Source organism: Spermophilus citellus, assembly GCF_964194105.1.
Source record: "Spermophilus citellus genome assembly, chromosome: 11".
NCBI lineage: Eukaryota > Metazoa > Chordata > Mammalia > Rodentia > Sciuridae > Spermophilus > Spermophilus citellus.
Window position 1 is genome coordinate 27,005,143 of NC_138192.1, and position 26,880 is coordinate 27,032,022.

The following is a 26,880-nucleotide window of genomic DNA, read 5'->3' on the forward strand; positions in this document are numbered from 1 at the left end:
AATTTTTTAATATTTACTTTTTAGTTTTCGGTGGACACAACATCTTTATTTTATTTTTATGTGGTGCTGAGGATCGAACCCAGCACCCCGCGCATGCCAGGCAAGCGCGTTACCGCTAGAGCCACATCCCCAGCCCTACTTTAAAATTCTTGTCGAATAATTCCTGAAAGCTGTTGATTTTCTTTTCTTATTTGAATTGTAATTTCTTCTGTTCTTGGTATGATTGGTAAATTTCACTGTATGCTATGCATTTTGTATAGTATGTTTGGAGACTTTGGCTCCTACTTAAATCTTTAGTTTAGGTTTATTATGTAGGTTCTGGTCTGCTATCATGGGCTAAGGGTCCAATGACAGTCTAGGTTTCAGTGCCCTGTCTTGCTATTCACGTCTGCTGTTTGCTGGGTGCCATGACATTTTTTCCCCACCCTTTGCTGGTGTTGCTTCTGAAGGCAGAAGGCATTTCTGCACAACGCCTGGTAGTATTAGCTGGAGAATAGATCACCTTCAGGAAAGGCACCACTTCTCTAGGTCTGCTCAGCAGGCAGCCCAGTGTCAAGTGGACTGGTGGACAGCTTGACATCCACTAGTGTGTGTGTGTGTTAGGGCAGGAGAATCTACCAAGGTCCTTCTGCTGTGAGGAGATGGCAGGCCTGGGAAGACTAGAGTTAGTGGGCAGCCATTTTTTATGCATCGGTATCTTTTATGGGATTGAAATACTTTTGTTTTCCTCTGGAGTCATATCTTCATCGTGAGTCAGACAATAGAGCTGTTAGATTTCTGAAAATTGCTTCCCTAAAATCCCTGCCCAGACCCCCTGGATTACTCCAGGGAAGCCCATTCTGATTTACCACAGGCTATTCTCATTCTCTCATCTCATTCAGCCTTTCCTCATTGGCCAAACCAGCATAGATACTTCCTTTGTGGTTTCTTCCACCCTCAAAGAGATGAAATGATCAGTGTAGAGGCTGGAGACTTCACCAGATCCTCCACTTTGTACACAGTGAGTTGGATATGACCACAGATCCCAAGTCCCCAGTTCCTAAAATGCCTCCTCCAAGGCCAGGTGGTAGCTCTGAATTGTAAAACCATTCTAACCCTGTGTGGAAAGCCATGCACTACTCCAACAATACTACCTTTCCTCTTTTCTCTTGCTTTATCTTTATTCAAATGCCTTCCCCCTATGCTCCCACCATCTTGTTTTAGAATAGATTTCCATGATTGCTCTCACCCGCACCCCAACCTCTGTAATACCTGTGTCCATTCTTACCACATGCTTAATTTCATTGGGTTTAGGGCTATCAAGATACTATCTATGAGACAGTATCTTGTGTCAAATGTGAGATGTCACTTTCACATCACCTGCCTCACCATGATGACACGTGGCTCCCCAAGAATCTGAGTTGCATTCCGGATGTCTTTCCAACATTCCACACTGGCTGTGTCCAACTCGGCACATGTTCAGCACCCAATGCTCTCCAGCTATCCATTTACTCACTCATTCATTTATTCACTCAGTCCTCATCTTCCAGCACTTCCTGTGTGCCAGACACCATGTGGATTCTGGAATACAGAAAAAGAAGCTTCCCAGCCATTTGGGGAGACCAACATATATACAATTCAAGATATATACAATGACCCAATTCAGGGTGATTGGTGTCATATCAGAGGAAGAAAGAGGGATGTGGGGAAGCAGAAAGGGTTCCACCCAGCCCAGGAGACCAGAGAAAGACTCTAGAAGCAGAAAAGGCTCCACTCTGCTCCCAGAGAATGAGCAGAAGCTGGTCATGTGGCAGGGAGGAGGAAAAGTCCTGTATTTATAAGGAAGTGTTTTGATTCCCAAAGTCTGGGAGGAGAAAGATTGCTTCCACTTTCTTTAAACACATGGATTCATTAATTTATTCCACAAACACCACTGAGAACATAATTTGGGTTAGACATGGTCCTGGGGCTTTAACAGTGAACAAGATGGCGTAACATCCCTTCCAGCTGGTGACACATGGCGTGGAAGTTTGAATGCTCAGCCACACCAGTGAGTGACCAACAGTGGCCCTTGCCTTGTGGCAAAAATAGGGATCCTGGGGAAGATGTCACATCTTTGCCACATGACTTTCTAGGGAGACCTCTGCTCACATGAATGTGGCTGGTACAGGCTGGGTCCTCTGCTCTCTGCTCTCTGCAGCAGCTGTAACTGCCTGGCTTATGTTTCAGATTCAAAGCCCAAGAAGAGAAATGGGATGAACTGCTTCATGGCCGTAGTGGCCATCTACCTGATTGTGCTCACGGCAGGTGCTGCACTGCTGGTAGTCCAAGGTAAAGTCATCTTGGTCCTGTGGGGTCCCTCCTGGGATGGTGAACTGTCTACTCTGATTCTCAGCTCAGGCTGAGAGAAGAGTCCTAGGACAATTGCTGCCTATTGGCTGGCCCATTGGGTAGAGAGCCCAGCCCCTGAGCCACTACATTGTTGGAGAGGAAAAAATAGTGGGGGTGGGTAGTGAGAATGCAGTTGGGGACTTGTGTGTATATGAGCAGTGAAAGATGTTCTGACTTCACTGGGGGTTTACCGCATGCATCTAACACAAAGGATTCCCAGCCTCTGGAAATCCAGCTGATCTAAGTGCCCATTAAACATGATTTTACATTCAGAGTGTCCAATTGTGCCGCAGTCTTGGCTGGGCACAGAATCACGAGCCACCACACAGCTTTGTAGATTCAAACAGCAATTCTTTATTCCCGAACTCACACCGGCCTCCACACACGTTCTGGGGCAATCCCAGTTCTGCTGCCGCCCAATTCACCTACTCCACGAGGCTTATTTCCCAAAAATGCTCTCTGAATCTCACGAGAGTTCAACAGGAGCTTAGGCAGCAGGAACGCCCTAATTCCAGCAGCAATAATCCTCAACATCGAACTTCCCTAAAATCCAAGGTCTTAAACTGGGAACGCCTTGTCTTAAACCGGGAACGCCCTAAACCCAAGGATTGGGATACTTCCTCAAACTGCAGGATACACCCTAATCCTGGATCCACCCTCGTCCTTGGGCAGGGTCACCTAACATGCAATGTCAACAGCGAAATTAACATGGGGTACGCTGGCAAGGAAATTTCCTACTTGGTAATGGCCCTCAGCACAATTGCAAATGTTAAAGTCACAAAGCAATTCCATCCACAGACACTGAAGCCACTCAAGAATATCACGTGCACAGTTGTCATAAACACTCGTCACAAACACATGAAGGTTACACTTGAATGCTGCTTGTACGTCTTCAGGTCCAACCAACTTAGTTGTCATGCACTGACACCCAGAGTGTTCAAGGGGGTCTGAGTGAAAGTTGGGGATCGACAGTAGACACTGTGGGCACACTCTTAGTCCATGCAGGAATGTTCTGGGTATGTAAGGCCATGCCTGACTGTACAAGGACACTTCTAGATGTGTCCTTGTACACACACACACACACACACACACACACACACACAAAGCTCTGTGCTCACACCAGGTCTCAACAGCACATGGAATTTCTTCAGAACACACATGACACAAGAATGTCAGGGCTGTGTTCCAATGATTGGGGTCTCTAAAGGGATGATGTGGGGTGGGGGTCCAGTTCTGAATCTGCAGGAGCGCCTGTGGGCCCTGGAGTCGTACTTTCCCAATACAACGCTGGCGGGGGAGGACAGACAAACCTCCTGGCTACCTTCAGCGCACCGCCAAATATTCCTGGCTCCGAGTGTATCCGAGCTGCGAGACCTGCAGGCCCAGATGGTCCAGGTTCAAGGCAGCCAGGAGCGGCTTCTTCAGCGGATAGACAACTTCACCCAGAACCCAGGTTTGGCCCTCCCTCCTCTGGTTGGGACTCCTCAGAGAAGGATGGGGAAGGAGGAGCTGTTTCTTCATGCAGTGAGGCTTGAATCCCTTTTCCTGGCAAGACGGGCTTCCAGGACCTGGGACTCTGGGGACGAGGAGGCAGGGGGTGAGAGCCATGTGAGATCAGCATGAAAACACAGGCTTCTGGGAAGCTGCATATAGCCTCTGGAGACAGTGGGGTCAGGAACCAGGGGACTAAGGGCACAACCCAGGTGAAGGGCAGACTCCAGGAGCCAGAGACTGCAGCCACCAGCCCAAGGCCAATTCTGAGTTTCCAGACTGATCCAGAACATTTAGGAGAATAGGTGAGATGCAGTCTGGGACGATTCCCAGGCACACTCCCATGTAGCCGCCCTACCTTGACCTGCAGTTGGAGGAAGATGGATGAAGACTCCAAGTTGGTCCAGACAGTGTGGGGACCTGGGAAGGGAGAGGGCAGGGGGACCTACTGGGGAAAATAGGGGGGTTTCGACGATAGAAGAAAGTGGATCCCAAGGTGAACATGACAGGGATTCCCCTTCCCTCAGTCCTCTCAGATCTGGGGAGGGGCATCATCTATTCTCCCAGGTTGACCCACCACAGGAAGAACTTTGCCCTTGACTGGTTTGGGCAAAACAAAGTGCCTAGGTGTGACCTGACTGTCACAGAGTTACACTGTGACACAAAGCTCTGGACCCGTGTCAAGAGCAAGCAGGAGCTTAGGAGGGTGGCCCCATGACAGTGCTCTGGACACAAGGTGCAGGAGAGTAAGAAGCTATTTTAGTCAGCTTTTTCACTGCTGTGACCAAAAGACCTGACCAGCAAAACTGTAGAGAAAGAAGAGTTTACTTGAGGACTCAGGGTTTCGGAGGTCTCAGTCCACTGATGGCAGCCTCCATTCCTTCAGGCTCAAGGCAAGGCTGAACGTCATGGTGGAAGAAGGTGGCCGAGGGAAGCAGTTTACACAATGACCAGGAAGCAGGGAGAGACTCCACTGGCCAGATACAAATATATACCCCAAAGCCAAAGCCACGCCCCAATTCCCACCTCCTCCAGCCACAGCCTGCCCACTGACAGTTATCACCCAGCTAATCCCTTCAGGGGATTATTTCACTGATGGGGTTCAGACTCTCTCATGAGTGGAGAGGGGATCTCCAATCATTTCTCCTCTAAACCTTCTTGCATTATCTCGCACATGAGCTTTTGGGGGACACCTCACATCTACATCATAATAAATGCTGTGGCCTCCCCAGGAAATGAAAATGAAGGCTGAGTCAGGATGTAAGGAGGGGCTAGTGGGCAGATGGATGGAGCCCAGGCTTGGACATTCAGACACCATGGGAGTTTCTTTCTTAAAACATGAAGGAGCTGGTTTTGACTGAGGTGACCCTTCCTAGACTCTAAGAACCTCTGTGAGCTGGTTTGGAGCAGAGTACCCTCTTTCCACACTCCTGTGCCCCCCCCCCAGGGTTCTACTTCCTGAGAGACTACAAGTAAGATACACACTACTAGAAGAGTGTCCACTCCACATCTCCTTCCAAGAACTTTTTCCTGAACACATCCAGGGTTTGGATCTTCTCACCCAAATGCCCCTAGTCTGGTTGAAGCTTCTGCTCCCCACATGGGTGGTCCCACTTTCTATTATAGAATACAGGAGATCTCTGGGGATGTGGGGACAAAGCCAAAGGGGCCCTCAGTTGGGTCTGCAGCCTTCTCTCCTTCCTTTGCAGAACTGTTCGGGATTAAAGGTGAACAAGGCGCCCCAGGTAAGTCCATTCCCTCTCCACCCATCCTGCTCCACCCACAAACATTCCCTCAAGGGCTTCTTGGCCTGGGCCATTCTGGGGCCAAATCTGATCTGACCCTAGTTTACCTTCCAACTGTCCCAAGTCCTCATCAACTGAATTGCCTCCCTGCCCCTTGACCATGCTTGGACTCCCAGCTCCTGGGCCTCTGTCCTGCTTCTTGCCTGAAACGACTCCCCTCTCCACTCCACCCACCCAAACCTCAGCATCTTCCAGACCAGTTGGTCCACCTAGCTCCCCACTCCCAGCCAGGCGCTCAGATTTCAAGAGCCTGTTATCTCCCACAAGCGCCCTTTCAAGGTACGGTTTACCTGCCACTTATCCTGGGAGATGCTCTGCTAACGTCCGTGGTGCTCAGCACCATGAACCCCAGAGAGCTATAACAATGTGTGTGTGTGTGTGTGTGTGTGTGTGTGTGTGTGTGTGTGTATGCATGCGCGTGCCTGCACCTGCAAGTTCTAATGCCAGGTCTGTGGCTTACTAGTGGTGTAACTTTGGGTCTACAACTTTTCCAGAATCTCAGCCTCTCATCCGTGTAGAGGATAACAGAGATCACATAGTTCGCCTTGCAGGATAAGAGGCCAGTGAGATAATGTGCATAAAACATTCGACAATAGCAAGTGTTCTTTAGGACAAGGCCTGGGGCCAATTTGCCTTCTCTTCCTCCCTTAGACCACCTGTGTGTTGTGCTGCACACACACACACACACACACACACACACACACACACACACACAGAGTTCCCCTTCAGCCCAACTACTCCACCAGCCGAGTGGTTGAAATTTCTATAACTATTCATGATGTCCTTGAGCAGAACCCTTTGTTCCCGTGACTTTAGGGACACAGCCCACATCACATCTCTGGCCAGGGAGAGCTGTGGGGCAGCCTCTCAGTGGCAGGAGCATGGCCGTGGACTGGCAGACCTGGGGACAACCCAGGCTCTGTCCCCCACAAGCTGGGTGACCTTGAGAACATTGCTTAACATTTCTGGGCGTTGTCCTCCCCTGTAAGATGAGGATAAAGATAGGTTGAGTGTGGACACAAAACAATAAATACAAAAGGCTTAGTCCCATGCCTAGCTCAGAACCCGTGCTCAATAGTGTCATTATTTTCTTTGCATCATTGCTGTTATTCTGTGGGCAGCTCCTCTCATCTAAGGAGGGGATGTTCCTGCAACTTCTGTCTCTTTAGCTTAGTCTGTCCTTAAAAATCTGCCCCATCACCCACCCGGGCTCAGCACCTCAGGTACAGAGTGGGAACCTTCCCACCCTCAGGGTACTAAGCAGGCTCTCTCCTCTCTCTGCATGAATATACAGTTGTCCTTTTATATCCCTGGGGAATTGGTTCCAAGACCCCCATAGGTGTAAAAGGTCTCAGATGCTCTCATCCCTTCTATAAAAAAAAATGCCACAGTATTTGCAAGTAACCTACACAATCCTTCTGTATTCTTTAAATCTTCTCTGGATTACTATAGAAACTGTAGTTCTATTTATGTAGCTTCTACATTATATTAGGTATTAAACATAATAGTTCTATTTATGTAGTTCAGCATAATAATAATAATATGTGGACAGATTTTTTTAGGGCATAATGACAAGAAAAAAGTCTACATGTTCAGTACATTTTCAATTTTTCCTCCAACCTTTTCTATCTAATATTAGTTGAATCTGAGGATGTAGAACTCAACGATAAAGAGGGCTGGTTGCAGAGAATTTCCAACTCTATCTCCCATCTCTCTCAATTGCTTTCTGTCTCCTCCCCCTTCCCCTCCCCCCTTCTCCTCCTTCTCTTCCTCCTCCTCCTTCTTCTTTTCCTCTTTTCTCTCCCTGTTCTCTTTTGAAACCCCAAAAACCAAAGTGGGGACACTGCCATTCCAGGGCTGGGGTACAAACATCTGCCTCCTTCTCAGGAGGCACCTGCTTGTCCAGGTCTCCCACCTCCACTCTGGCCCACCCAGGGCAGGCTGTGGTCCCTCTCCCCTCCTCGTGGCTTGCCTTGCCTGGTCAGGGCTCCCCAAAAGTCTGTTTTGAGGCAAAACTTCCTGGAGACACACAGGAAGATGTTGAGAGCCACAGCCAAGGGGCCCCCGGCAAATTTCCAGCTGATTGGCTCACAGTGGCCCCAGCAAACTTCCAGCTGCCAGATGATTGGCTCCTCTGTGGTGATGCTCATTGGGCTGTTTCCCTGCCCTTTCAGACCACGGAGCTGCTCATTGGGGGACTTTTGGCTCCGCCCATGCAACCCAGCCAATCGGCCTCAAGAGCGGGAGGAGTGGGGGGTTGAGAGGCTCGCTGAAGCCGGTGGTGGCAGTTGGGCTCTGAGGGAATTCCTGAAGAGCTCTGTGGTGTGGTGTGTGTGTTCTAAAAATAAAGTTTGTTTCTGCTTGATAAGTGGCTCCTGAATTGTGCCCAGCCAGAGTGTTAAGTAAATTGTTAGAGGAAGGAGGCACCCCAGTAAAATCAAGAGCAGTCAGGGCATATGTTGATACAATATAAAAATGTAGCCCATGGCTTTTTAAGGAGGAGTTGTTAAATATATCACAATGGAACCATCATGGTGAAGATTTAAAAAGAATAGAAATGAAAAGCCCAGGGACTCTGCCAGTTGGCACATTGCCATTGTGGATGCTGGTATCTTGTTTGCTTAGTCCAAAGCCTTCAGTTCAGACAATGGTGGAGGAAGGAGAAGACATATTGATTCAAGTAAAAGAGAAGGTCTCTCGAGCTAGTCAGACAGAGGAAGAAAGTTTAGAGCAGAAAAAGCCATCAGGGGAAAAGCTACAACAGGAGACTGCTACTAACAACTTTCTATCACTGCAGAGGAGCCAATCAGCTGGCAGCTGGAAGTTTGCTGGAGCCGCTGTGAGCCAATCAGCTGGAAGTTTGCTGGGGCCCCTTCAGCTGTGGCTCTCAACTTCAAGCCAAGAGGGGGGAGCTGGGTGTGGAGCTCAGAAAGTGGCAGCTCTGCCCTAGGCTTCCTGGTCACTGAGGGGAAGTGGCTCCTTAGCCACCTGTCTCTCTCCCCCTCCCCTCTCCACTCCAGACCTGGATGCTTGCTCCCAACAAGTATTAATTTAGGAAAAAGAGACACTGTTATAGGCGCAGCTCTATATGGTCACAGCCCTAGTGACTGCTCCACAGGTTGCAGCAGATTTCTCTGTAAGGAAGCAGAGAGGGAATGGCTCTCCCAGACCAGGGAAGGCTCATGAGGAAATGCCTTTCAGCTGGGTGAATAGAAGGTTGCCAGGAAAAGCGATCCTAGGCAGAGAGGGCCTCCTGTGCAAAGGCCCTGGGGTGAGAAGGGAGCTTAGTGAGTTACAATGCAAAGAAGGAATGTCTGTGTATTTGGAGCCCTGGTACAAAAGAGCAGAGATGGGGTAAGGGGTTGGGCAGGGACAGGGACTAGGCAGGTCCAGGGAGGAGTGAAGTGGAAGGGGCCCTCTGGAAAAGTTCAAGGCACTTTCCCTCTATGCTCTGCAGACCCCTCATACTATCTCTGAGCCGTTATTGGTTATTATCCCCATTTCACAGATGAGGTTCATAAATACACTGACTTGCTAAAGATGAGACAGACCGATTTGGAGGAACTGAGTTAGACTCCTGAGCCACAGGGGAGCAGGGACATATGGCACTGCCTGAGAGTGGGTGGGGAGAGTCACACTGATGCACGTGGGCTCCTGGGGGGGGGTCACCCTGGAAAGCCCCTCCTTGAGGCCTGGGCCCAGCTTGTCGGAAGGGGTCCCCCAGCTGGTGAGTGGGCGCTGCCTGTCAAACCCTGGATGGATTCTTTTTCCTGAGACACATCAACAGGGACTCTGACCCAAAGTGAGGGGTTCTAGTCCCCGGTTCTGCTCCTTCCTTCTGGTCCCCTACAAGAGGACACAGCCCTCTGGATCTTAGGCTCCATCTCGACATTTTTTTTCCCTTTTTTTTTTTTTTTTTGGCCTTTGCGGCCACAAGCTCCTCAAGGAAAGGAGTTTCTCCTCTTTCCTGTTTTACCCTCCATAAAGTTGAGCTTGTCCCTGGGGCTTCGGGAAAGTTCTTGGGTGAATGGAGAGCGCGGCGTTGCCATCCCACGTGGTCACCTCACTGACACCTGTGCCTCTTCTTCTGGTCTTCCAGGTCAAAAGGGATCCCCAGGTATGCCTGGCCCTCCAGGGCCACCAGCTGAGAAGGGAGCCACGGGGGCCCCAGGACGAGATGGAACCCCAGGTATGCGTTTCCTGGCCTGGTCACCTTTCTTCCTGCCTTCTCTGGGCCACGCTCTGAATTCCCTTTCCCTCCAGGTCTCCGGGGACCCCAGGGCCCACCAGGCATCAAGGGAGAGACAGGTGAGTAGGGCCAGGGTGCAGAGGGGCGCATGGCTGTCTTTCTCAGTGACACTGGGCTACAGACAGGGACTCATGCCAGAGTCTGATGCCCTGGAGGGGTTTATACAGGAGACCTGGCTGGCAGGAGGTCTTGGCTGGGCTGAGGCCAGGAGGCATGGAGGGAGGGCAGGGCTGGGCAGCAGTCCTCAGGGCAGGTGCAGATAGTGGGGCCTCAGCCTGGGCGGAGTTGGAGGAGTGTGGATGCTTCTCCTTGTCCTCGGTGCTGTGAATCTGAGCCTGTGAGTGTCACTGGGGAAAGTCAAGCTCCCTGGTTCAGCAGGAACTTAAGAGTTTGGCCTTGGCATGTAAACTTAACTATCCGAGTCTCAGTTTTTTGTTTGTAAAATTGGGTTGAGAGGGATCCAGGGGTTGCCAAGGGATTGGGGGAAATGATATACACCTGTGAAGGCTGCTGGGAAAGTACTGGGCCCCAGGTCTTAGGCTGCAGCCTCAGCCCGCCTGGCCCTCTGCACACGGCTGGGTGTTGGAGCTACAACTCCAATAAACTTGCCTTCCTCTATAGACTTTCTTCCACCACCATTTGAGACACACCCCCAGGCACTGGCCAGCCTTTGGGAAGAGAGCAGATATTTTCCAGACCCTCCCAGGACTCAGCCATATGCATTCATGCATTCGTGTGTGTTTGGGGGGGGGGTCTCTTGCTGGGCGCCCTGCCAACCTCAGGGGCAGCAGAATGTCAGCTGACTGAAGAGTCCGGAGGGCACTGACTGAGCTTGAGCTCTCCCTCCCTCTCCACAGGCCTCCAAGGACCCAAGGGCGCACCTGGGGAGCAAGGAGCCACTGGTAACTCGTGTTTCCCCTGCTTAGGATCAGGGATCAGTGCCTGAGTCCTGAGGCAGCTGCCCCCAATGTCCTCTCTCCAGAGGGCCACCAGGACCCCAGAGGGTTAATGCCTTCCCCACAGTCCTATCCTTTCAGTCTTGATACATCAAGACCACCCAGGATCCAAGCTAATGCACCCCACAGCTGTCTCTGGGGACCCCTTTCCTCTTTCCTCCAAATGCTCCCTGCTTCTTTCAACAGGAGCCCATCCCCAGAAGGACACTCTGAGCCCACCTCACCGATCCTTCTTTTGCAGGGTCCCCAGGACCCCAAGGACAGAAGGGCAGCAAAGGCAGCGAGGGTCTCATGGGCCCCAAGGGGAACACCGGTGCTAAGGGGGACAAAGGAGACCTGGGCCTCCCAGGTAAGGGCCCGCTGGGGTGTTGGTGTTCATGGGGAGCCAGAGGGAGCTAGGGCCCAAGTTCTATGACACTCCATCTACTCACTGCCCCCTGGGGAGGCCTCTGCCTGTAGGCACCCCTGAACACTGGGTGTAGCCTCTTCTTTCCAAGGGAGAAAAGACAGGGTACCATGGGAGAGGGAGGACTTGGCCAGTCCAGGTACACCCAGCAGGGATGGCAGAGCCAGGCTGGGAGCTCAGAGAGGACGTCAAGAGGTGGGCCTGGGAGGGGACTTGAGAAAAGGGCAGACTGGCGGTGAGGGCACAGGATTTGATTCCAGGAGAGGGGATGCAAGTGGCTAGCAACCCCCATCGACAGCAGGTACTATCTCCAGAGCAGCCATTCTCAGGCATGGCCACGTGTGGGAAGCACTCAGGTGCTTGCTCTAAGTGCTAGTTGGGCCCAAGAGCCTCATTTAAATGCCCCCAGGTGTTCTGACCTTGAAGGTCTGGGACCTCAGTTGGAGAAGAGCTGCTCAAGGGCTCTGGACTTGACAGAGAACCTTCATGCTCCTCATCTCTGGTCTCCTACAGCCCCGTCAGGGGTCTCTGGGTGCTGTGGAGGAGCCAGCAGCTTGGTTTCCATCCCTGCTCTGCACCTGCTCACCTGGGTGACTAGGCACCTTCCTTAACCCTTATGACATCCAATTTCCTCATTTCAGAGAAGGATGATCATTCAATTAAAATAACAATTAAATTATACACACCTTTCAGAGCAGTTATAAGGGCTAGAGATCATGTTTTCAAGCTGTCTGCCACATGGTAGGCACTAAATAAATAATAATAAATTAGTAGTAGAAGCAGTTATCCAGTAACAGAAAGGGAAGGACTTCTGTTCCAAGATCAGGCAGACCTAGTTTCTGATATGGTCACTAGCTGTGTGATCTTGGGCAAATGGCTTAACCTCTTTGAGCCTCAAGTTACCTAACAAAGGAGGATAATACTGACCTTTAATAAGGATTAACTAAAAAAAGAATATAATACATATAAGATAGGTAACACTGTACCTGGCAGATAGCAATGATTGACTTTATTTAAAAAAAGGAATGCTTGACTTCAAAAAGAAAACCCTGTTAGCCATAGTCAAATGTTTGAAAAGCAGTGGAAGGGGAGAACATAGATTTGGCTCTCGGGGGTGCCCAGCAGAAGAATGAGGACCAATGAGCCAAAGTTTCAGGAGAAACCAATTAATTATGCAGAGGTAAGGGGCTGACTCTGATGGGCTCTCACGGGTCTAGCAGGCAGCCCCCCACTGGGGAGGATGGAAGGGCTGCGCACTCCTTCCCAAGGGACCCACATGGGCTCGGAGCGTTGCTGCACACTTCTCTTTGCAGATGGGAAAGGGAACCTCAGAGAATGTAGGGTGGCTCCAGAACATCACCGGAGGGGTGACAGCCAGGCCTTTGCCCTCTCTCCCTTGTCTGATCCACCTGATTTCCCTGGGAACCCCCACCCAGACCCAGGCCTGAAATCATGGCAGTGGGTTGGGAGAGGAAACAGCGACCTCAGTCCTCGGGAAGCTGCACTCTGCCCGCTCCTGCTTACCCTGAACCCCTCTCTCCAGATCGCGAGCTTTTGCTTTCTCAGCGCCTGCGCAGTCCACCTAGTGAGACCAGCCCCTAGTGACACTGAGGTTTCACCGCCCCTCTTCACCCCAGTAGACCAGAACCGTCACCTGGGTGAACTTTGAAGTCATAGCAACACAGCTGCTGGTCCACACCATATTGGAAAATCACGTACAGGCAGCAGAATACTCTAACCTGATGGACGTGGTCCAGATCATAGGCACCGACAAATTCCCCCATGGAAATAATCCCAGTCCTCTCTAATAGATGCCATTGGACCCTTCTCCATTCACCCTGAATGGTCAAGAACTGCCTTCTCTGCTGTTTGCATCTTAGGCTGCTATGAAAGATCTCAACTGAAACCAAGTTTCTTTTTAAATTAATTCATTCATTTTTAATTGACAAATATGCGCATGTTTATGGGGTACAGTGTGATATCTGGGTACAATTCAGGGTGTTTAGGTTACCCATCTTCTCAAATGTTTATCCTTTCTTTGGGATGAGAACATTAAAATTCCTCTTTTCTAGCTTTTCTGATTTACACCACTCATCCCCATGCTGTGTGACAGTACCCTGGATGCTTTCCTCCTCACTAGCTGTGTCTCTGTGTCCATGTGCCACATCCCTTATGATGGACTTATCTCCCATCAGGCATCCAGCATTCTTCTAAGTGTCCAGCTATCTCAAAGAACCCAAATTCCAAGTCTTGCACTAATTTCACTCCAAACCGAGGCCCAGCAAGGCCGGCTCTTTCTCTTCTCTTGGTAGCAATGGTGTCCCTGATCTTAATTCACTGGAGGGAAGGTTGGAATCCTCCTTGAGACCTCTCCAGAGCCATCTTATCAAAATGATAAAACAGAGTAATAAATGCCTTTTAACAAAATCTCCTCCGAACTCTCTAATTGAGATCCTAAAAGGTTGTTTTGGGGTAAGATTGTCCTCCTTAGACCTTCATCCTACTCTGTCCCAGGGGCATGGAGTTGGACATCCCACTTGCTGATAAGGGAATGTCAGCAACTTAATAAACACTAGCCACACTGTGTGGTGTGGCCAGGGAGGGCTGCGTGGCTCTCTTCCCAACCAAAAGTCACTTTGGGAAACAGTCACAGAGACCTGCTCCTGTGAGGAGCCAGCCTTGATTGCTATGCACCAGGCACTGCCAGGAAAGGAGGAGGGAGCGATGGAGGACTCAGGAGAGGACAGGGTGGATGAGCCCCGAATGCTGATAGCAAGTGGAAAACTTGGAATCTTGAGTACCAGGGAAGCCTGTGTCTGGAGTGCTGGCGGGAATAGGAGCTGGGGCAATGTTCTTTCTCTCCATCAACAATGCCCCAGAGTTGTGATTCTCAGCATTTGGGATCTGATTTCTAGAACATTCAGGTTGCAGTTTGAGAGAGTTTAAAAAATAATTCCCCAAATGCAAAACTGCTGGTTAAGCTGGGCTGTGTCTTCCCCTGGGGAACCAGGGCTCTGATTCAAGTCCCGAGAGCTGGCTGCAGGGCCCTCTGACCACCACTGGCCATGCCAGGTAACGTTCCAGCCCTTCACGAGTGTGTGTCTTGCCTCTGGAGAAAGGTGGTGTGCAGTCATGTTTTCTATCTCTGATCACCAAGTAGGAGTTCAAGGGGTTTTGAGTTTGGAATTTGTGTGGGATGGCAGTATCTGAATTGGACCTCCTGGCTGGCTTTATCATGCCTGACCTTGACCTTTTCTTTTCAGGAGGCAAAGGAGACATGGGCATGAAAGGAGATACAGGGCTCATGGGGCCCCCTGGACCCCCGGGGAGTAAAGGTGACTCTGGGAACTCAGGCCCACAAGGTAAGAGGCGTGTGGTCAGGGCCACTGACCTGTAGGTGTGTATTCCCCTTTTCCTCAGCAGGCTGAGCCAAAGGGAGACAATTCCTGAAAGTCCTTCTTTGTTTTAGGTCCACCTGGACCTCTTGGAGCCAAGGGAGATAAAGGTGAGGACTGTGGCGTGTAGACTGGCTGGAGCTGGGGCAGTCATTCTGGCTGCGTTGGTGCCTGAGCCGAGTCATGTCGAGGGCCAGACTGTGAACCCTGGGGCCATGGGGGTCCTCAACACCAAGCTCCTCCTACAAGGAACAGAGCAGCCAGCGAAGGGCTGGCTTCCTTGCTCATCCTGGTTAGAGCTTCACCCCACTCTGCCACACAGGGCATGTGCTGGAACTTGGAGTTCCTAGCACATCCACAAGTCCCAGACTCCACGGCAGTGAATGGAAAAAGGCATTCACTGGCCCCAGATGGTTAGAGCTGCAGAGGGAGCTCTCAGAGGTTAGGAGTTGCATGCCCCACTGCAGAGAATTCAGGCATGAGGGGTAGGGGCAGCCAGACCCTCTGCCAACCACCCCCAGCCTTGTGGCCACCACTTAACTTCCAGGAGAACCTGGAGCACAAGGTGTTCCAGGCCATCCCGGTGCAGCGGGACCATCGGGTCCCAAAGGTGAACCTGGCAGAACTGGCTCACCTGGAATAACAGGTGAGGTCGTGCAGCCCACGGTGGGCATGGAGGGGGGTATCCAAGCACACACCCAGCCAAGCCCTCATGCTCTCTGTGGGGTGTGTTGTCTAGGACCACAGGGGAGTCCCGGGAGACCAGGAGACCAGGGTGTGAAAGGAAGCAAGGGAGACACAGGTAAGATGGGGTGGGGAGGTGGGGGGTTTCTGGGTGTCAGTGGGGACACTGCTGGAAGAGTCCTCCATGGAAAGAGACAGAGGGTCATCTGAGCCCTGACCCCTGGGGATCCCTGATTCAGGGGGTCAGAACCCCTTGTGCTCAAGGCCCCTGGACTATTCTTCCTCTGCCCAGAGTTCCCGGAGGGCCTTGAATGTCATGACCAGACCCCAGCCTCCCGAAGAGGGAGGGCGCCTTGCCCTGGCGGGCATCCCACACAGTGTCCACTCCTGCCTGCTGAACTTCAGCAAGGTTCACTGAATTCGGGCAGGAGGATCAAGACACCCTTATTGGCATGTTCTCCCGGGGGTGCTAGAGCGTGCTGGCCTTCCCTAACCTCATGCCAACTTTGGTCAAGGTTGTGTACTGTCATGGCAGGGTATTCATGCCAATTTAGTCTTGGCCACAGGCCCTGTACCAGTGTGGTCTACTTTGTAAACCACTGTACTAATTTTGTCCAGTCTTTAGGTTTAGGCTCCTGCATTGTGTCCACTTAGTCTAGAAAGTCCAGGCCACTGTGTTGAGTGGTGGACACTCAAGATGTCCCCAGATCACACAAGGTGGTGCAAAAAACAGACTTCAGGTGCGCTCTGGCGTGGAGAACTGTTGCATGCCATTTGGAAAGCAAGGTGCAGGCAGGGGGTGCTGTGGGGGTGCAGGGTGGACGGAAGGGGCTGTGTGTCTGCTGGATGTTCTGTGGATGGTCTGCTTTGACCCTTTCCTCCACTGGTGTAGAAGGTGTGCTGTGTGAGGCAAGCTGGTTGACTCGCCCAGGCTGTGCTTCTGACCCATATCCAGCTGGCCCTTCACAGTCCTAGTTGACGGAGTAGGCAAATCACTCATTCACACACACACCCCCATTCATCACTGCTACATGGGAAGCCTTGGACTCTGGGCCTTTGATCTTTGGAGTTTTTCCTGAAGGTTATTGGAAGCCATGACAAGGCCACCTTCTCTGTCCTTCTACTCCATCCAGCCTCAGAGCCATTATCTCCTTCATGGACTGTGTGTTGGTGTGGACAGGGCCCTGCCAGGTGGTATCCCATGTAGATGCCACCAGAAGGCCACTAACAAGTTCTCACCTTGAGAAAATCTCCCTCTGTCAGATGTCCTCACTTCCTGGCTGTCCTTTCTGATCTTACAGTTCCACCTTCTCTGGTCCCCTCTCTTTGGGTCCATCTGACTTGGGGCCTGAAGCTCTCTTTCCCTAGGTTTTCTGTGTGGCTTTCTGAGGAAGACTGGTTTTCCTCCCTCCATTAAAGTAGTGGTCACTCTCTGCTCCTGATCCATGGCCAGACCCAGAGCTCTTGGCTAAGCCAGAATATTGCGCATACAACATGACTTTACTCACTGAGGCACTGTGCTCACCCCGAGACCCCACGTCTGGGTCTTCCACTGTCTGAAGCAGGGAATCCCACCCTGAATGCTGCATCCTGTGGTCCATGATACTGAGCATCTCCATGACAACCCTACCAACTAAGCACTCTATTTAGTGCTGTTTTATGGTAAATTGCTCAAAGCCAAGCAGCCAGTTAAGATGGGCACCCGTGGTTGGAATCTAGGCTGTGCTGATTGGAAGCTTGTGGTCTTATCCATGCCCCTCCATCCTGAGGTCTTCCTCTCTAACAGTTTCCATCAGGAGTCTCCGACAGTGTCACCTTCCCCCTTTCATCCTAGTTCAGAAAGGATCAGAACAAAAGCAGTAGTAGCTTTTCTCAATCTTAAGAGGAGACCTAAAGCTCTAGGGCCCTACATGGTTCTTAGTCACCCACGCCAACATTAACGTAAGATGCCACAGTCCAAGGATCAAGTCCTTGTGTGTCTGTTGAGCACCTTTATGGGTTCATCACAAATCATCCCTAGTGATAAATATCAGCCAGCCAAACTCTAGGAGTCACCCCCTAATTCTGACTATTCAGGTAAACACAATGAATGATGAATTACATTTTCAATTTAGGACACATGATAATGACCATATATATAAAATCAGAAAGTTGGCCTTGATCAAGGGACAGATCATCTCTGTGGACCTCTCAGAGGGGAATTCCAAGAGTAGAATATCTGGTCTGTATATCATGTCTGAGTCCAAGGCTACTGAATTTCTGGAGAGATTAGATGTGCTGATTTCTGAAGCAGGAGAAGGAGGAGTGGAGGGGAGGGGGAGTCAGATCTTCCCAACATGAAAGACAATGTACACTTGTCAATGTCAGGATGCTGGTATTCCCCAAACTAAAGTTGCCATGGTGATTGTCCCATTTTGATGCATCAAGCCAGGTTTTCAAACTGATGTATTTCCCATTTTGTAAATAAAATAATTAATCTCTCAAGAGAATATCTAGGCATTTTGGATGAAAACAGAGAAATTAGAGTGTGTTGGCTTGACCTAGGTGACAGCTAGATTTCATTATTGTGCATTAATTATGACTAATAAGAGCTCCATTTATTATGAACAGTGCCTCTGGGCCAGGCACTGTGTGCAAAACTTGACTCCTACGATCTTAGTTCATCTAATCCGCACACTTGAGTGTTAGCCTTCCTACTTTGCAGCCAAGGAAGCAAAGGCTCAAAGAGGATAAGGCCTTTGCTCAAGGGCTCATGATTTGCATGCATTGACTCTGGGAGTTAATCCTGAAATCTGATTACAAAATTGTGCTTTTCGAGATTTTGTTGTGTAGAATGGCACACCATTATTCTAATTTGTTGAACAGAAGAGCCTCGAGCTCTTCCTGAACATTTCATCCCATGATAGGTAAATCCTGGCTCAGTCGCCAGACCTCTTTCCTACCTATTTTCTCATCTGCCTCTCAATGGATTTATGTCCAACAAACAACAATTAGAATCTTCTAGGACATTTCATTTTCATATTGAGGCAAAGCCAAAGTGCAAATAACTTGAAATCTATTTTCTCATCATCATGTTAAGATGTTTTACCATAAAGATAAGCAACAAAGATAATCCATAATAACAATTAATTAAGCCCTATATCCTGAACATATTTCTCAGTCTATTCCATTCCACACTCAGCCCAGGAAGATGGAATGTTTCCACTTATTTGTACCTCTTGAGGGAGATAAGCCATCTCTGTCTGATTAAAGAAAAAAACAGGAAATTCCATTTTTTTCTGCTGGGAAGATAAACTCCATATTTTATTAAGTAAGACATTATTCCCAGCGGAATTTTCTCTAACGTTAATTTCCTTCACCTGACAGTAACAGGCTCCCATCCAAACCCCCAACTTAGTTTTCCAGATTTTTCTCTTTCAAAAGATTGCAAAAAATAATAATAATAATAACTGAACTTTAGCTCTACATCCCTGAGCTACTTTGAAACGTCTAGTTTGGAAACAAGGCAGGACTCAGTTTTGACTTGAAGTCATGACATGACTCTTTCTGCCATCTCCCTTCTATGAAATGACTTTAAAAGAAGTCAAATCATTTAAGCTCCAAAACACCAATCCAATCAGAAATTTTTCATCTCAATGGATTTATATCCAACACATAACAATGAGAATCTTCTAGGACCTTCCATTTTCACATTGAGGCAAAGCCAAAGTGCAAATAACTTGAAATCTGTTTTCTCATCGGCATGTTAAGATGTTTTACCATAAAGATAAGCAACAAAGATAATCCATAATAACAATTAAGCCCTATATCCTGAACATATTTCTCAGTTTATTCCATTCCTCATAACTGAATACTCAGGTAGTTCAAGAACTTATTAAATTTGACCAAGTCAGATTATTAAATGGTCACTTAAAAAGTCCTCCTAATTTTCGTCTATGTTTCTTAGAGACATCTGAGAAGTCTACACACATCCCATTTGTAGGTCACCTGTCCAACATATCACTTCTTAACACACAGCTCAATTTTTCAAGTATTAGATTAATCCTAACGTTGTCAGGCTGCACACAGACTGTAAGTCAAGATGGTATTTAAGGAAATTTCTTAATGTATTGGGCACTTCTACATTTAACTCAGAATCAGGAGGCCTGACCTTCCACTTGGGCTTGCCCCTGACTAGCTGGGTAACCACGGGCCAGGACTTGATCTCACTGGGCCTCGGTTTCCTCTTTGGTGGCATAGGATTAGTATAGAGTGTACTGGTCCCCACCAGCTGGACAGCACTCTGAGTGTGGAATAGCTATTTCGCCTCAGAGCAGAGATAAGTGACTTCCATCAGAGCATCTGTGGAACACTCAGCATGCTCTAACCATTCTCTAGAGGTGGGGGGATCATTTCCCTAAAAATACTTTGCAAATAAACCTTTGGGCCTCTCAGCTTTATAATTTTGTGATTTCCAGTTTGCTGGGGTTTATACCCGTTCTGTGGTTGAAAAGGAAGAGCTGGTATCTGTGATTTCAGAGCATGCAGTTCTACATCTACCTTTCAGCTCAGCCATTCCTTGCACCTACGTGTCGTAGCCAATCTAGTCCGGACACTGTGTTGGTGGATAGTGAAGTGATTACTGTCCCATGATCATTTAGTCAGTCTACCAACATCTACTTAGCCAGCAAGGCCCAGAGAGAAATCACACAAAACAAAATTCTGATTTCTTCCCCTTGAAGGAAGAGCTTTGAAGACTAAATTGACACTCATTAAACACATCGCAGAAGGCATTTAATCAAGGACCAAACTCTGTCTTGTGAACTGTGGTACCCAGGAGAGCCCAGGATCGGGTAGGGATGGCATATCCTACAGGGACAGGAAGGCTGCTCTGAAGAGGTAGTCTGTGAACTGGTCCCTAAAGAATGAATGAGATTGAGGTACTGGGTTTGAAGCTCAGTGGTAGAGCACTAGCCTAGCATATGTGAGGTACTGGGTTTGAAGCTCAGTACCACATAAAAATAAATATATTGTGTCCATCAAAAACTCAAAAAGAAAGAAAGAAAGAATGAGTAAGATTTGCTTAGGGCAGTGCTACTCAAAGTGTGGTCCCTGGACCAGCAGCATCAGCATGCCCTGGGAGCTTAAGAAATGCAGATTCTCAGATCCCCAGCTCAGTGCCACTGACTCAGCCACTCTTGGTGGTGTATTAGGTTGTTTTTCAACAAGTCCCATCTAGGTGATTCTGATGCACACTCTAGGTTACTTCACCTCTCTTAGGGGAAAGGGATGGCCCAAAGGAATCTGGAGGTATCTCAGGGACCAAAGGACAGCCTGAGTGAAACTTCAGCAAGGGGTGAACCTGGCGTGCTGGTGGAGCAAAGGCAAGCGCAGGGTACAATGGGAGGCCATGCAGCGGGACTTCACCATGAAGTCCTGTTGGATAAATCACTTGGCATCTCTGAACGTCATTTTCCTCCTCTGTAAGGAAAGGAAATAACACTACCATGTGGGGTAGATGAAAGATGGAAGGGGGTGGCATGGGTAAAGCCCCTGGCACCGTGCCTGGTACAATGCAGTCAGCAGCTAATGCTGAGCCCCATGGAGGTCAAGGACCGGGAAGGAAGATTGTGGGGAACAGAGTAGGGGGGTCATCAGATGGGCCTAATGAACAGGGACTCCTCTGTGGCTCCCAGCTTCAAGAGGTTGTTTGTTGTACAGTGTTTTAAAGGACAGCTGGAGAGGTGTTCATCTTTGAGCGCAGACAATAGGGGAGGTTACAGTACTCCAGGGTCCCCGAGCCTTGCTTCTAGTGACAGTCTCTTTGAGGTAGAGATTGTTGCAATGTGGTGCCCTCCAGGATGGGGACAGAGCATGCCAGAGTCGAGATGTGGACCATTTTCCTATTTAATGACCCCCTGGTCTTGAACTATGCTATTCAGATGTAAGTAAGCAAAACAGAGATATTGGCCACATCTCTGGGTGGCCTCAGCTCTGTACTTTGAGGTCAACAGCAAAGATTTCCCTGTGCCTATTCAGAGCCTCCACCCCAGTGCCAGACACAGAGACACTTGGCTCCTGGAGGGAAGATAGGCGTGTGCAGGGTCTGTGGGGTCCTCATGACACCATTTCTTTAGCACTGGCCTGACATTCCTCTCTGCCCTTAGCAAACATGACTCCACTTGGGGCTTCACAACGGCTTCACGGGGCAATGGGGAGAATGAGAGAGGAAACAGACTCCAAGCAGGGCCATCCGGTTCAAGGTCACAGAGCCAGGAGAGGGCAGAGATGGACTCAACCAGGCTGCATGACCACTGGGTCAGGACAGCTAGGGCCTGTCTGCCAGCAACTGACCTCAAAGGCACCCAGAACCTCTCTCTGCCTCAGTTCTGTTCCCATCCCTAGCCTGAGGAGTGGAGTGGCTGCCCTCTGGGAACCTTCCAGGGCTTTCTGCTGCTCCTGGCTCTAAATGCCCCTCCTCAGGCAGCACCAGGCCTCTTGGGCATCGTCTGAGATGCTGCTGGGAACCAAGATTTCTCTGGCTCATCCCAAGAAGTAGTTCTCAAGAGGCCTACAGGCTGACCAGCACACACCACAGTGCTCAGGAAATTCAGGTAGTAAGTTGGCAACAGGAGCAGGGCAGGTAAGAAGATCCCCCAGAAACTGCAAAGAGGGTAACTGAGCTCCCTGGGGGCTCTGGTGCTCATCAGAAGGGTGCCCTGTGGTGAGGGCCGTGTCTTGGGTGGGAAGCTGGTCCAGGGCACGGCATGAGCACAGATGCTTGTGAATAGCTATTGGTGTCCCCTTGTTACTCTCCTGTGACTGCTGGTTGGTAATGAACTTGCATTTCCTCAAGTTGGTGCAACTGTCTTGGGGAGTCCTAGCACTCCAAAATAAGTCAATGTTTGCACTGAAAATGGAGAGTCCACGATATTGCTAAGTGAGTCAATTGTGATCCACAAAGTGGTCCCAGCAGGATGCGGGAGACAGTGGGTCTTTTGCAAAGTTAATTGAATAAAGGGATGAATGGGAAAGAAGGAGGTAGAAAAGTAAAGAAAGAAGGGAGGAAGGAAGGAAGGAGGGAGGAACCTCTCACATTAACCACAAATAGAACCATCACCAACCATGTGTTTATTATTTTTTCCTTTTTTCTGAACATAAGACCCTTTAGCCACATGAATCTTTACCCATACTGGAGGCCACCATGAATAAGCCAATAAGTACTTAGGATGCATCTACTATGGGTGAGGACACCCCCAACCTCTGGGTGGTCACAGCCTTCTGGAAATGAAGATAACTGTATTTCCAAATCTTCTCTCAATTCTCTTCAATAAATCTCTCTCCATAAAATGTAGCAGGAAGGGGATTGGAGGAGACACCAAGTGAGGGTGCTGGTGGACAGGGAGGGCTGGCCGGTGAGTCTGGGGACTGCTAATCCAGCGACCTGCTATTTATACGCCAAACACCCCCAACTCCATTTATCTGCAGCCTGTCTTCTTTTATGTTCTGCTGAAGAGGTTTTCAACAATCGGGGAGAACCAATGTATCTTTCCATCTGCATTAATCACACAAAAGGTAGAGAGTGTCTAAGATTAAAAGTGTCTAATATCGAAGTTTTATTATCTTCTCCCCCTCTTCTTTGTTTTGATCTTAGGAATTCAAGGACAGAAAGGGACAAAAGGAGAATCAGGAATCCCAGGTAAAGGGCTGGCTTCATTTTAATTTCTCAGAATCATGACTGGTGAGTCCTGTGTGCTTGCAAGTTGAGTCTTGCTGACTTTGAAAGCATAGCTGTGACCTTCCCCCAAAGTTGAGGCTGAGACTCTAGGGTTCTGCCATCCAAGCCCTGATTCTTCTCCTGAAAAACCTTGAAAGGGCAGCAACTCAGAATCTGGTGTAGGGGGTGGGGCAAGGGCTGAGGGTGGCAAAGGGTGGCTCGTGAGCTGCTGTTGCAGGGGCTGGCTCCAGCCTGTGTAGCCCCCATGGAGCTGGGCAACCTCCGTCTCCTACTCATGGTTGGGGACTTCCAGATCCCCTGCTTTGGTCTTTTTTCTCAGCTCCTGAAACCTCACTGTTCTCCTCCTGCTGCATCTTCTAGGCACTCAGTATCGACCTTACATACTGAGCCCTTGCTTATAGTTGGTTACTGAGCTCAGCACTTACCATGCAGTATTTCTAGTCTTCTCAGCAGCCTGGCCTTAGTGAGTGCTGTTTAGTCCATTTTATTACTATAATGAAATACCTGAGCCAGGCCAGTTTTATAAAAAAAAAAAAGAGGTTTTCTGAGTTCACAGATCTGGAGGTTCAAGGGCATGTTGCTGGCCCTGGTGAAGGCCTCATGACGAATGGTATCATAAGGGTGAGAGTGCACATATCTCCAGACAGGAAAAAAGAGTCTGGGGTCCCATAATCTTTTCTGAAAGCAGTATCCCCAGTTGGCCTAAGGACCCCTCACTAGGCCCCAGCTCCCAAAGGTCCCATGTCTTCTTAACCCTGAGGAGCCAGTTCCCACACATGAATCCTTGGGGAATGCACTCAAACCATATCCAATCCATAACAAATGCTGAAGCAAAATTTCTCAGACAAATTTCCAGAGCAACTTTTCTTCTTCGTGAGCAACATATTGTATGACTATGTTAATTTACTGAAGGTGACACTGTGGCCTAGGAATGTTCTAGCAAATTCTCCCCAAATGACTAGAATGTCTATAAAATTATGTCATCTGCTGAGAATGGACTGCAGAATGTCTGGAACTTGGCCAGCCATTCCCACCTGCGTATTCTCAATAGCATTCATTTAGGATTAGGGAGCCTAGAACAGCCCCCAGCCAGACTAAGCTACTGGCTAAATGTTCAAGGAGCCCATTCACGGGGAACCTGGTGGTTGAGAGTAACTCGTGGATGAAACACCAAGATCCTTGGGTCCACCTTGGAGAAGCAGAGCAGGACATCCACAGGATGATCTCTCTCCTCTCGGCCCTTCAGGCATAAAGGGAGAAATTGGAAGAACCGGGCCGATAGGTCTTGCAGGACCACCTGGACGGCCTGGACCACCTGGACCACCTGGCCTGACAGGGAGCCCAGGACAAAAAGGTGAGGCTTGTCTTGTGATTCCTGGGTTCCTAGGAGACTGGCCTTGCTTTCAGGGCTTAGGGGTTTTCAGAACCCAAGCTGGGGAAGCTTCTTCGGTCCATTGGCAGGATTATGTGCTGGGGTTGCCCTGGGCACTGAGCACAGGGCAGCGACACATCACAGCCCACCTACCAAGAGGCAGAGCCGTGGACGCGCGCTCCAGCCACGCCCAGCCATGCCCTTGGCCTCCCCATGGATGGTTCTATGCAGGAGTAACCCCTGTCCCACCCCGTGCCTCAAACCTGTCGAACATCCCTCCACAACCCAACTACCATCCTTCCTACCATAGCTCAGGCCCATTTCTCCCTGCTCAACCATTGGTACGAGGGCACATCCCAGTCCCCACAAGGCCAGGTCACAGGTGAAGCTGGAGGAGAGAACTGGCCCCCACCTCCCTGCATCCTCTTGTCCCTGGATCCTCCAATCCACTCCTGGCAAAGGAGAGTAAGGGCATCCTGGCTCTGTGGTTCCTTCAAATTGTGTGGGTTTTCTCCTCGCAACAGGATCTTCTGGGCCGCAAGGAGAAAAGGGAGAAAAAGGTCAAAAAGGTAATCGATATTTCCATTTTCTTTATGCTTTGGAGTCAGTACCATATTGGAAAAGTGTGTGTGTGTGTGTGTGTGTGTGTGTGTGTGTGTGTGTCTGGGAGTTTCCCAGACTCCTGACAGCAGCTAGCCGGGGGATTGCTCCAGAAATGGACAGGGAGAGCCTGCGTTGACACAGGCCCTGGGGGTTTCTTCACCTCTCGCCACGTGTTTTCTCACCCAGGCACATCCTTCACACATGCCAGAATCATCGGCAGCAGCCATCGTGGTCGGGCTGAAGTTTACTATGACGATGTCTGGGGGACAATTTGTGATGACGGCTGGGACAACTCTGACGCCACCATCTTTTGCCGCATGCTGGGTTTCTCCAGGGGAACGGCCCTCAGCAGTTTTGGGGGCGGTAAGTGAATCATCCAGCAGGGGCCTCTTCCTGGGGGTGCCACAGTGGTGTGTGGACAACGTTGATTTCAGGTGACTCAGTGTGGCTTGGGTTAAGAGAGGAGTATTGGCTCAAAGCTGCAGAAGCTCAGTGCTCTGGACTTATCTCCTTCGACTTGGCACTCTCTTTCCCAACCCTGACAGTGAAGGCTTTACAAGGTTTAGATCAGCCTGGTTGGGTCAGTGTCCATCTGGAATCAGAATGCCACATGGGTATTTTCAGGAGTTGACTCTCCAAAGAAGGGAGAAAATGGAGGCCAGGTGAAGACATTCTCTGTGTCTATCCAGAACCCAGATTCCCAGCGATCTTGGCTGTGACCATCTTTAAGGAATACCTGAGAAGGCTGGGTAGCTCCGTGCTTGCCTAGCTACTTACTAATCAATTTACGGAAGATGTCTTGAGGTACTAGACATCAGCTCTGCTTATGTCTTTCTTTTTTATAGTCAAAGGTGAAATCATCAGCAAAGAAATTAAGTCCCCTGACTGAGCCCCTTTTTTGCTCCTAGGAGCTGACTAAGCACAGACACTAGACTGGTCACCTCCCCCAAAAGCCCTCTGCCTTTACCCTACCCCAAAGTGTACACTTGCTTTTTAATCTGGATCCAGTTGGCTATAAAATGCCTTTAAAATACACATTTTCCTCATATAGATTAACCTATATAAAGTCCCGTTGGTGTGTAAATGACTGTAATCAAGTAATGTAACTGTTTTCAATCTTACCAGAAGTGAGAGGGTTTGACAGAGCTGTGGAAGCTTCAGACCCATGACATGGCGTGGTTTAAAAGGCTCTGGGAAAGGTGGAGACCGTAGCAGGCTGGGGGACCCTCGGGGGAGATTTCAAGTGGGCCATGGATGAAGGATTACAGCTCTGAACAAGGGTTCTATCGAAGCATAGAGAACAGAAAGGAATCAGAGTCAGTACAAAAGACCAGACTAGCTCTGAACACGTTGGGCCTGACCTCATGTGGAGGACATGGCCATCTACCCCAGACGAAGCTCTGCTTTGACCATAATCCCTCTCCCCCTCTACCTTGCTTCCTCTGTCTTAAGGAACTGGGAAGATCTGGCTGGACGATGTCGCCTGCACAGGCTCAGAATTGACCCTGTGGGACTGCAATAAGAGAAACTGGGGCTCTCACAATTGCGATCACAGCGAGGACGCAGGTGTGGACTGCAGCTGATGGAAGCCCTGAGCTCACGGTTCTGTCCTCAAGGTGTCTTTGGGCTCACACATATGTGGAAAGGAGAAAAGCACTTGGATGGTTCCCTGGGATTGGCTGGGGAGGGATCATCAATAAAGCTCCAGGGGTGACCTGGCAATGCCGTGGGCTGTGGGTGAACACCAGAGGTAGTACCGTCCATCCCTCACTGATAGATGGTGGTGTGCCCGCTCAACACACACACCATTTCCTGGAATTATCACAGGCCCA

The 26,880-nt window shown here is 49.6% G+C and overlaps 1 protein-coding gene across 1 annotated transcript in view; it reads left to right on the forward strand.

The window, feature by feature from the left end:
- The window catches only part of MARCO (macrophage receptor with collagenous structure), a gene marked incomplete at its 3' end in the record, with an annotated part of 139,043 nt that extends 112,412 nt beyond the window's left edge, over positions 1-26,631 (forward strand). Inside the window, exons 3-18 of the mRNA XM_081260786.1 lie at positions 2,209-2,310; positions 3,602-3,823; positions 5,571-5,606; positions 9,766-9,855; positions 9,930-9,974; positions 10,773-10,817; positions 11,113-11,220; positions 14,541-14,639; positions 14,747-14,782; positions 15,220-15,318; positions 15,412-15,474; positions 22,990-23,034; positions 24,320-24,427; positions 24,970-25,014; positions 25,235-25,411; positions 26,501-26,631. Coding sequence (XP_081116912.1) covers positions 2,209-2,310; positions 3,602-3,823; positions 5,571-5,606; positions 9,766-9,855; positions 9,930-9,974; positions 10,773-10,817; positions 11,113-11,220; positions 14,541-14,639; positions 14,747-14,782; positions 15,220-15,318; positions 15,412-15,474; positions 22,990-23,034; positions 24,320-24,427; positions 24,970-25,014; positions 25,235-25,411; positions 26,501-26,631 — 1,451 coding nt within the window. The remainder of the gene's footprint in view (positions 1-2,208; positions 2,311-3,601; positions 3,824-5,570; positions 5,607-9,765; positions 9,856-9,929; positions 9,975-10,772; positions 10,818-11,112; positions 11,221-14,540; positions 14,640-14,746; positions 14,783-15,219; positions 15,319-15,411; positions 15,475-22,989; positions 23,035-24,319; positions 24,428-24,969; positions 25,015-25,234; positions 25,412-26,500) is intronic.
- Between the last annotated feature and the right edge of the window lie 249 nt (positions 26,632-26,880).